At 38.9% G+C, this 11,873-nt stretch overlaps 1 protein-coding gene across 1 annotated transcript in view; it reads right to left on the bottom strand.

Annotated features, from left to right (window-relative positions):
* Positions 1-11,446, bottom strand: part of BTAF1 (BTAF1 RNA polymerase II, B-TFIID transcription factor-associated, 170kDa) — a 92,580-nt gene extending 81,134 nt beyond the window's left edge. The window contains exon 1 of the mRNA XM_008579615.1: positions 11,384-11,446. Within this exon, the coding sequence (XP_008577837.1) occupies positions 11,384-11,397 (14 nt within the window). The 5' untranslated portion in view covers positions 11,398-11,446. The remainder of the gene's footprint in view (positions 1-11,383) is intronic.
* Positions 11,447-11,873: the final 427 nt, after the last annotated feature.

Raw genomic sequence — 11,873 nt, 5'->3', positions numbered from 1 at the left:
AAAAAAAAAAAAAAAAAAAAAAAAAAAAAAAAAAAAACACACATGGTATAGTAATTAAATAAAAGGTCAAGGGTGGTGAAAGGATTCTAAGGTTTTGAATCTTAGAAAATGAAGATGTCATTAAAAGAAATGGGAAGAACTAGTGGAGATTATGTTATGATGACAAGAAAACTTGTCAAGCTCAAGTGGAAAAGATGACAAGCTTACTAATGGCAGGGAGTATTGCTAGGAGTGAATAAAAAAGGACAGTGGGAATAGAGTTCTAAAGCTCAGGAGAAAGTTAGGATTAAAGGTATATATGTATATGAGTCATTTGATAGGGGTGACAGATATAGATAAAATATAGATAAGGCAATAAATAAGATCCCTGAGGAAAGAGTTTATAAACTGTTATAGAATAATGGCACAAATTCCAGATCCACAGTGCGTCAGTTCAAATCCCCAGTTCTGCCACTTACCCAGTGAACAAAGTTTGGGATAAAATCACAGTGTGTTGTATTTGGAGTAAGGGCAGGTGGGGGGAGAAGGATGGAAAACTGTCATTTTGTTTCTGGGATACAGGGAAATCCTAAAGTCTTCGAGAGCGAAGTTACAAGTAACTACTACACCTGTCCACATATCATACATAGGTCTATCCTCCCACCACACCACCCATCAGGCTGAATAAGATAAAGTGAATGTCAGAGGTAACGTAAAAGAGGCTTCCTATCTGGAATAAATGGGTACCTTAAACAAGATGGAGGGTGACAAGGGGCAAGAATATATTGACTGTGCCCAATCCTACATAAAAGGAGATATAGTAAATACATCTTCAAATTTTATCTAATGAGGAAGAGAATGCAAGCAAGGTCCCAAGCTAAGCATAAGCATTAAGCATTAATAAACTACAAATAGGCTCATATTACTTCTGGGATTCTTTTTCTCTTACAAGGAGCTAAAAAGTGACAAAGCAAAGCTCTAAAAGCCTTTTATAAGAAAAGATAAGCTTATAAGGGGGCAAATGAAATGGAAAAGGTTTTGTGGCATTAAGAGACAAACAACAGAAATATAGTATTTGTCAAATTGGTCACTAATAAGCACAAAATTACTGTAACTGGTAAGAAATATAACTATAATAGATCTTCTTCAGTCAAGAACGCTAAAGGTACTTTGAAACTTTTTGACTGCTTCAGAACAAAAAAGTAAGAGGCAAGGTTCAAATTTTATAGTTAAGGGTATAAGAAGTACATATTTCAAGAAAATTATTTAAGGCAATTAAAGCTAGTGACATAAAGAAAAAAGTAATACAACACAGTTAATTTCCACAAGACACGCAAAAATTAATTTACTTTATACATACGTTGTACGTGGACATATCCCATCTTTTGAATTATATTTCTCCTTACTCATTCAGGGCTATCTAAAACACTTGTCTTTACTCATTCATTCACTGGTTTTCACCTTAGGATTGGTGAATAGTGACAGAGAGACAGTGGGACAAAAGAATGCGAGAAAAAACTTGTTTTCTGACCTAATTTTGTCTTGATACCATCCCCCTACCATCCCCACTCAATTATCGATTCTCCAATATCTCAAATCACTGTTGCTAAACCATTCCCTTCTACCTTCCAATACGCAGAGTTCTCTCTCTAATGGGAAAATAAACCGCTTGACCTCCAACTTCTAGAACACTTTCCTTTTACTGCCAAGCCTCTTGAACAAAGGTTTAAAGTCGCTTCTTTTATTTCCTCATCATACATATTTACTCCCTAAAAATTAAGTCTCTATCTTTCTATACTACCAAAATATCACACCTGAAGGTCACCAATGAACTCTTAAGCTCCAAATCTAATAGTTTTTTCATAAATGCAATTTTTCTTGGCTCTTCTATGACATATGATACCAGCAAGTACACCATTCTTAAAATACTTCCTTTCCTAAGTTTTCACACTATATTACTCTGTTCTTCTTCAAGCTCCTCTTTCCTGGGTTCTCCTATTCTTACCACTCTTAGTATGAACATTCTTCCAGATTCAATCCTTGGCTGCTCATCTCTCACCAGTTTTTACCTTAGGAAATCATATACTTTTATTATATTTTATTTTATTATAACTGTACCCAATACAAATAAATATTCCCCAAATCTAACTCATCTGGGAGCCTCAATGCCATACTTCCAATGGCTTGGTGAGCATAACCCCATTCAAAATGTGATCCTGGGGCCGGCCTGTGGCTCACTCGGGAGAGTGTGGTGCTGATAACACCAAGGCCACGGGTTCGGATCCAATATAGGGATGGCCGGTTAGCTCACTGGGTGAGCGTGGTGCTGATAACACCAAGGCCACGGGTTCGGATCCAATATAGGGATGGCCGGTTAGCTCACTGGGTGAGCGTGGTGCTGATAACACCAAGGCCACGGGTTCGGATCCAATATAGGGATGGCCGGTTAGCTCACTGGGTGAGCGTGGTGCTGATAACACCAAGTCAAGGGTTAAGATCCCCTTACCGGTCATCTTTAAAAAAAAAAAAAAAAAAGTGATCCTGTTGCCAGATTAACTTTCTAAAGCATCTTTTAATCAAATCACTTCCTTACTCTAAAATAATGCTCATCCTACCTACCAGATAGTAATCCAAAACAAAAAAATATCTCCCAAGGAGAACTCACTTACACTGTTGGTGGGAATGTAAATTAGTACAGTCATTATAGAAAACAGTACGAAGGTTCCTCAAAAAATTATAAATTAAAAATATGATCCAGCAATCCCACTACTGGGTATATATCCAAAGAAAAGAAAATCAGTATGTTGAAGAGGTATCTGCACACCCATGTTTACTGAAGCACTATCCACAACAGCCAAGAGATGGAATCAACCTAAATGTCTACCAATAGATAAAAGGATAAAGAAAATGTGGCATATATACACAATGGAATACTATTCAGCTATAAAAAAAAGAATGAATACCTGTCATTTACGGCAACAAGGATGAACCTGGAGGACATCACGTTAAGTGAAATAAGTCAGGCACAGAAAAACAAATACCATGTGATGTCACTCATATGTGGAATCTAAAAAAGTTATCCTCAGAAGTAGGGAGTAAAATAGTGCTTACCAGAGAATGGGGAAGGGAGCCAGAAGGGGATAGTGGGGAGAAGTTGGTCAGTGAGTACAAAGTTACAGTTATATAGGAACAATAAGTTTTGATGTTCTATTACTCAGTAAAGTGACTACAGCTAACAATAATGTATTATATATTTCTAGATAGCTAGAAAAGTGGATCTTGAATGTTATCACCCCAAAGACATGATAAACGTTTGAGGTGACAGATATGCTACTACCCTGATTTGATCATTATATAATATATACAAGTATTGAAACACCACACTGTTCCCCATAAACATGTACAATTATAAACAAGATTTTAAAAAGTACATTTTAAAAAGTATCTCCCAAATATGGGACTTTCTGGTTTCCACTATTTTGTCTATACTGTTTCCTCCATTTAGAATGTCTTCTCTTGGCTCAACTCTTCAGCTAACTCCGATCCATCAAGATTCAATTAAAGTCCTTTACCTTCTTGAAACCATTTCAGGCTACTAAACAATAGAGATCACTTCCTTTTCTGAAATCCAAATGAGTTCTCATCTTGAACAGCCATTTAGGTATTTATTGTTTTTGTGATCTCTCTTACATTAATTTGTCACACGATGCCTTATGCTTCTCTTCAGGCTTTACCTCTTTTCAGAGTATCCAAATATTTGTTAAGCAGTTGGTATTTATTGTAACTAAAATTACAGATAAAAAGAAGTTCAAGTTTCTTGGTGAAGTTTAAGCACCAATTTTAAGGAAAAAAAGAGTGTGTTATATTACCATTTTTTTTCCTTTGACAAACATCCTTAACCTGTAATAGCTATATATCATAAAAATAAGTTATAAAAATAACAGAACTGATGCTAAGGTAATGTTTCAGTAAGTGAAAAGATCAGCACAGCAGTACTTCTGCACTCTAAACAACAAGGCAGTTATGCCTGCTCCAAACAGCAAGCTGAAAGAGGCCATGCAGTAGGCACTGTATTCCTTCAATAACTTCCATCCTTCCTAAACTTTCCTATGGTCCCCTGCTACCTAGCTTCACTTAGAACCACACTCCTGCCCAAAAGACCTTCGACTCCTCTCTAACCTAATGCTGATCCTGTCCCACAGCCACACAGTTCCTCTTGCTTCTCCTTTCTGTAAAGCCTTTTATCCCAATGCCATGTCATGTCACCTCTGCTCCCCCACCAGCCAACTGCCCTGAGGATAGCAGATCAGCTCATACTCTCATATCCAATTCCAGGCCTGATCATCCTCATTTCTTCCACTTTGGTGGTAGCCAAACTTGCCTTCCTGAACAGAGGAATGGGGACACAAGAATGCTTCTTTGGTCCTCTTGACTCAAAGCCCCTTTTGGAATTCTCCATTCCTCTCTCCAGGACAGGAGATTAGACACCACACAAAAGGAAGATCAAAGGGATGAGCAGACAAGGACCTGACAAGAGGGCAGTCTGACCTGTTACCCCAGGGTAGCCAGCTATGAGGTAAGCAGGGTAAGCATCAGGTCCAGGCCACAATGGAAAAGGCTGGTACAGTGAACTGGTGGGGGAGGGAGAAAGGGCATGAGACAGGGTCAGTATTATGTTGGAGTGCAGACAGGGCCCTTGGTGAAAGAGAGAGGTCTGAAGGAAGCTAGATGGTCAGAAGAGAAAGGAAGTTAAAAGGAGGAACAACTAAAGGAATACAGTACTTACCATAATACTTCTTTTGGCTAAAACATCTCTTGCAGAACAGCTAGCAGAAAAAAATGCCATTCTTCATTCTCTGAAGGATAGACAGACAGAGGAGACAGAGGTAATAGATGTCAAGTTGAATGGAAGGAACCAAAGACTGTAGAAGTATAATTTAAATAAAACATAAGGCAATTATATTTGACAATATCCACTGGTTATGAATCTATTGATGACAATAAGAAGGCTGGCCCATTTTCAATCTGGATTTTAATTCAGAGAAATAACTACACAAAACATGATTCATGCTTATTTTACCTATCTGTGGTTTCAGACAACTGCTCTAAAGACTGTCTAGAAAAGAAAAGAGTACATGGAAGTTTGTAGAGGTTATGCTGGCAGCTGCAATCTAACCCCTCTCCACTCCAGATGTCTACATTATGATGATTCGTAATAGTAAAGCTATAAAAAAAAAATGCCAGAGAGAAATCTAACACATTTTGAACTATGAAGCATGTTCTAGATTACTTCTTCCCAGTTAATAAATAACTACATGTTGCATTCATTCTAAGCCATTCTGACCATACAAAAAATCTCACTGATGTTCTCAGAATAATCTCTCTGAAAAATTGGGAAAGGTTGACTGATAGAATATTTCACAAGCATGGCTTTGTAAACTTAACTAAAAGAGAATGATCATTCAGGTTTGTCCCTTGCATTATTCTTTTTCTATATATAGCAAAAGTAAAAAAAACCTAAAATAGAGACTTTGAATTTTTACTTTTCTGTGTTCCTTAAGAAATAAGGATAGAAAATAAATATTTGGTATGAACACTGCACTAAATCCCGCATATTTTTAAGGAAGAAAGTTACAGTCAAAAGAAACAACTTCCCCAAAATTCTCTAGATTAGTTTAAAAATGTAGACCTTCTAGTTCATATTGTGAGTAATTTAAAACTATATTAATATTATGTTCTTTTAAACAAGAAAGTAGATTAAGATACCACATAGAACTCTTAAGAATCATATGAAGATGTGAAACCATACCAAAGCCAGGTGCAAAGCCAGGTGCATGCTACATAAATTAGATTTCTCTCCCTAACCCTCCCCACCTGCAAACATAAACGCCAAGAGAATGCATGAGAACAGAGACTCCACCTTTGTTCTCTGCTATATCCCTAGCACGTAGAACATAGAAAGTATTCAGTACATACTGATTAAACCAGTATACAGTTAAATGATGAATGGTGAAAAAGTACAACCAAGCTATACTACTTCCTTCAGGAACCCCCATCACCTCAACAACCTAAAGACTGTTACACAACTTTACCTTAAAGATAAAACATACTAATAATCTAGGTTCTTTAGCAGAAATATCTGTGGCTTTAAAACTTCATATGAAATTATATATTTTAAAATGATTAAAATGGTGAGTTTTATGTTATGTGCATATTACCACAATTTTTTAAAAAACAAAAAAATTTCATACAAGTATTCTGAGAAATAAACCAAAGAAACAGGGAGGAATTTACCATAGGGGTTGAAATAGAGAAGCTTCTATAATGCCTCCCCTACTTTTTCTGGCTTGTCTCTAAAATTTTTAATGTATGGAATATTTGATAAATTTCAATTTATAATGGTCTCTTCTGTCAATCTTACTATGGATTGAAATTAGCAGTAAAGGAGGAATAGGCTTAGTAAAACTGTGCTGTCCCATACAGGTAATTAAGATTTTTTTTCTATATTAACAGTTTCCATCTTTAGGAAGAATCCACTGAATGTTCCCCACATCAAAAAACTTCCTTTTAGGGCCGGCCCGGTGGCGCACTAGATAGTGCGCCGCTTGGGAAGCGCGGCGGCGCTCCCGCCCGAGGGTTCGGATCCCACATACAGACCGGTTCCCGCTCACTGGCTGAGAGAGGCGCGGGAGCAACTCCAAGGGTTGCGGGAGCAACACCAAGGGTTGCGATCCCGTTGCCGGTCCCTGGTCCGGTACGGGGGCAACACTGAGGGTTGCGATCCGTGGCCGGACACGGAAAAAGACAAAAGACAAAAAAAAAAAACTTCCTTTTAGGGCCGAGCCCGTGGCGCACTCAGGAGAGTGCGGTGCTGGGAGCAAAGCGACGCTCCCGCCGCAGGTTCGGATCCTATATAGGAATGGCCGGTGCGCTCACTGGCTGAACGCGGTGTGGGTGACACCACACCAATGGTTGTGATCCCCTTACCAGTCACGAAAAAGACAAAAAAAAAAAAACCAAAAAACCTTGCTTTTATTTGACAGGACTGTTGAAACAATGTTTCTCTAAAGTATCCGCAGTGCAGAGAGAGAATGAACAAAACTGAGCAAAGTTCTGCTCATATGTAGCAATTTGTTTCTTCCATAAGAGGGTGGTGTTCCAGTTTTCTTTCTGAACCCTTTGTGAACAACTGTATCATTTTCAAAGGCAAAGATATATGTCACAGACATAGGTATGGCTTCTAAACCAGTCAAATCCCAAGTACTATCTAGACATTTTAGATATGACCGTTACAGCACTGATGGTTCTTACAAAAAATGTTCCTTTTTGGTCTCACTAATCAAATTTGTCTATTTACCATCTACCCACCCGTACTTCCTACCTGTGTTACCTTGTATAACTGTGTCAGGTATACTTAGTTTTAAGGTTATGTTTTTTTGTTTTTGTTTTTTTTCCTTTTTGTCTTTTTTCGTGTCCGGCAACGGATCGCAACCCTCAGTGTCGCACCCGGACCGGGACCGGCAACGGGATCGCAACCCTCGGTGCTGCGCCCGCACCTCGCTCAGCAGTGTGCCATCGGGCCGGCCCACAAAGTTATATTCTTGAAATTTTCTCTATATGATAGAGGAAGAACTATATTCCTATCAGCTGGCCAATGTGCAACAGTCAATTCAATAAACTGTGGCATAAACAGGCAAGGGTATCAAACAATATTTAAAAATAATCTATATTAAGCCATGGAACCGAACACAGTTACAGATTCGCAATCAATGAATAAACATTAGCAGTCCCTCTAAGGTTCCCTTTACTGTTGGTGGCCCAATCCCAACTATGTAACATATGAAACTGGGAAAAAGCCTCACAAAGCAAAACAATGGTATTCAAAGATTTAACAATTATGACAAAAATTATTTGTAAGCAATACTGAAAGCCTGTAACACATAGTAATTTGCTTTTTGCTGAGGTTTTTGCTAGTGAGAAAACTTAGCTGACTTTCCAGCATCCACTGCTTAAGGGCAACATTGTTCTCTACTCCTACATCTGTAGTGCTTCCTCTTTTATTAAGGTCTAAAGGAGTCATACATTTTTCAGTGATATTTCACTGCATTTTATGGAGAACTTCAAAGGCTATGATTGTATTTGCAATTTTAGAAAGTTCCAAAGTTATTTTTGCAAGATCTAACTCACGCATGAATCAAGAGTTGGCCGTGCATTTCATAATTTGCCACATTCTTACAATTCAAAATACAGTAAAATCAAGCCTTTATAAGGCTATAAGCAGAGCCTTAAAAAAAAAAAAAAAAAACCACACAAAATACAGGGTTATATTATATCCAATTTGCACTACCAAAAAGGCCATGCTATAACAGAATTTACTATATTATAAACTTAAAAAAATTATTCTGTTGATTTTTTAAAAAATCATAATACTGGCCAATATTCACAGCTCTAGCCAAAGTTCTTCTTCCTGAGAAAAAACTAGTTAAACTCAGAAGCACATACTGAAGAACACTGGAAATATTCTACTACACATAAATTATGGTAAAATCATGAAAGATATTAAAGCAAGAAGCAAAATCAATCACTTATTCTGTTAAAAAAAAATGTATTGAGCACCTACTAGGAGACAGGCATTCTGCTGGAGACGGAAAGAACAAAGACACATTCCCTTCTCTCACAGAGTCTATGTTAATCCAGCAAGGAAGAGAATTAAACAATTACAAAATATGATAAATATGATTGGCAGGAGTACACACTGATGCAAATAGCTCAAATGAAGTAAAACCAGAGAAGGCTTCCTGAACAAAGTGATGTGTAGGGTTAGACCAAAAAACTGAGGTTGGAATTAGCCAGACTTGAGGTAGGGAAAGAAGTGTCCCAGACATAAAAGGTGGGAGGTGAGAACAAGGATTCTGCAGAGAGGGGAAGGAGGAGGGCAGCAGGGGAGGTGCAGAGAACTTGACACAAGATGAAGCTGAAAAGATGAAGCAGGGACCAGATCACAAAGTATCTGAGGTAAGATATGTTTGTTTGGGTATTTGAACTTTATCCTAAGGCAATAGGAAACAACTAAAGGGTTTTAAGCCAAAAAATTACATTAAAATTTGTATATTAGCAAATAATACAGCTGAAGTAATAAACTGAAATGAGATGCTATGGGAGGCAGAAAGAGGAGAGAAGCTGCTGTTGTCTTGAACTAGAGATAATGTGTGGCATGGAGTAGGACCGTGGTAATTGGTACAGAAAGAAAAAAGACTGGCTGGAGAAAGATTAGAAAGGTAGAATACATGACTGGATCTGATAACTGGCTAGATGGGGGGAGAGGGAGGCGCAGAGAAGTCAAAGATTATTCTCAGATTCTTGACCTGGCAATTGAAGGAATAATGTACAAATTTACTGTTTCCCTTCTATCAGAAATGTTTATGAGGTCCTAAAAAATATTACATTTTATCTTCAGTTATGCACATTGATGTAAGCAATGCAAAAATATTTTAGGTTTGATTCTGGCATATGATTTTTATCTCTTGGATTATCTTCCTATTGTACGTAAAATACTATTAAAATGAGTCTCATTCTACTAGCACGCATCAACAGGAGAGAAAAGTAGTTAGAGTAGAAATGTGTTTAGTGCATGGAGAAGTCCAGCTTGAGACTAAAGCTTGCCATTCAAAGTGAATCCACAGATGAAAAAGTCAAGAACTGACATACCCCCCAAATGCATAGTGTCTCAAAATGTTTTCCTTGAACTTATCATATCACTAAACTAAGCACAGAAGTAGCTCTTTTATAAAAACATGGCAGGTTTTTTTTTGTTTTTTTTTTAAGTAGAATTTTGGCAGAGTGAACAAGAAAAAAATCTAGAGAAAGGGCACTATTCTTTGAAACCCAATATCCAGAACAAAAGGCAAGTAGCCTTCAAAACTCATTCATTCAGAAATATTAGGTGTCCTAAACTGTAAATATGAGTAGATTGGCATTGGCCGAAGATGATTAGGCTCTTTTTAAACACTTTCATTTTGTCTCTATAAGATACATTCAATACTGTGAGAATATACAATCTGCTCTATGAAAGGAAGTACTCATCCCTTTAAACATGGTATCACCTGACAAACAAATCTCATTTTAAGTTCATATATCGATGTATTCATAATGTATACATTTATGTATTTAATATGGGAGGTAACAAATTAGAAGATATACCTTTCTGTATTTGCAAAAATCCAAAATACCACTGTATTCTCTTAAGGCAGTTTTATATATCACACGGCAAGAATATCGTCACATTGAATGGATTAATTATGATATAAAAATTAGATGCCCCATACTACAGGTACCTAGCAACCCCCTTCACCCAACTCCCACGGGCCCCTCCCACACACTATTTCATCAGTTATCTAGGGAGTCTGTGAAGGATGGGTTATCCTTTCCCTTGCAAAACAGATAAAACGAGCACATAATGTGCTCAAGGAATGTGTTAATTGTGAAAAATGAATAAAAACCATTTGTTTTCATTATTTTTTCCTTCCATCTACCTAGAAGGTCTTGATTCTTATTAGAAGTTACCTCAACTCTAAAGAACTTGTTGAGTCCTTCTGATCACTATCACAAACCGTCCATCCCTTATTTACATAGGGCCACCAAAATCAAACCTCTCACAAAAAATTTTTCAACCATTCTGTCATATTGGAGGAAGGAGAACTTTCCTCCTATTGCAATACAAATATATGTCTTGTTAGTTTTTCTATAGTTTTCCTAGACTTTCCTGTTGATAAGCAATATTTTGAAATAATTTAAGATTTATGATATATCTTTCACGCCTTAGCTAAGGAAGATGGTGCTAATACAATAATTTGCTTACGATTACAACGCTGACATGGGAATATTTACTGCTAAACAAAAGGAGAGATTATACTTAATGTAAGAAAAAATGCCTCAAGAAAGAATATATCAGTAAAGCCGTAAAAATTTTCAACTTAATCAGACGGCCTCTTAAGATAACAGTAATTCAAATCTCCCCTCATTCGACAGTTACTACCAAGTTTTCCCATGAAATGGAGGTTAGGGATCAGCCTTAGAATGCTGAGAAAGGTAAGAGACTTACTCCCCTAGAACTGAAAGTGGGAAGAGAAACCAGAGAAGAGAAACAAGGCGAGGAAAGAGAAAAACCAGCTCTAACGTGCCAAGGGGTCTATTTGACAAGAAAAAGACATTGCCGAACCGATTCAGTAGGAGTAACCCGAGCCCAAACCCCCGCCGACCGAGGGGCGAACTCCGAAGTCTAGGGAGGAAGGCGCCGGAGCCCAGTGACAATGAGAACCGCTCCTCTCTAGGAGTGGGGGCGCTTAGAGGAGACCATGCCTCGCCTAGGCCGCCTTCCCGTTCGCTCATCAGGAGCGAGACCCACCTGGAAACCGCCATGGCTGGACGCCGGCGTTTCGGAGCTGCCCGCGAGCTACGCGCCGCGCTGCTAAGGCGCTCGTTTCCAGAGAGTAGAGCGGCGCAGGCCCAGGCCGCGGAACAGACAGGAGCGGCCGGTGCGGCGCGGAGCGTCCCGGCGCGGGCCCTCGGGCATCTGCCCCGCCGCCTACCCGAGCTCGTCCCCGCCGCAGCCGGGGAGCAGGGGTCCGAGACAGCTGAGGCGGCAGTCCGCCGACCCGCACGACTTCAAACCGGGTGCCCCCAGCCCCGCTCTTTGCTGACGCAGGCGTCGGCACGCCGAAGAGAGCGTCAGCGCGCCGGAAGTGACGTAAGCTCACCGCGAGGAGCTCCGCTCCGCGGACGAACGAAAGGAACTTGAGCTGCTTCAGTCAGCTGGCGTGTACCTGAACAAAAAACTTCTTTGTGTTGATCTGAAAGGATCTCTAGTCTTAAAACTAGTCAGGCAGAAATAAGGG

The sequence above is a fragment of the Galeopterus variegatus genome, unplaced genomic scaffold, assembly GCF_000696425.1.
Source record: "Galeopterus variegatus unplaced genomic scaffold, G_variegatus-3.0.2 Scaffold1925, whole genome shotgun sequence".
In the NCBI taxonomy this organism is placed as follows: Eukaryota; Metazoa; Chordata; class Mammalia; order Dermoptera; family Cynocephalidae; genus Galeopterus; species Galeopterus variegatus.
The sequence above is the reverse complement of the archived record's forward strand: the minus strand, read 5'-3'. Positions and strand labels throughout refer to the sequence as shown.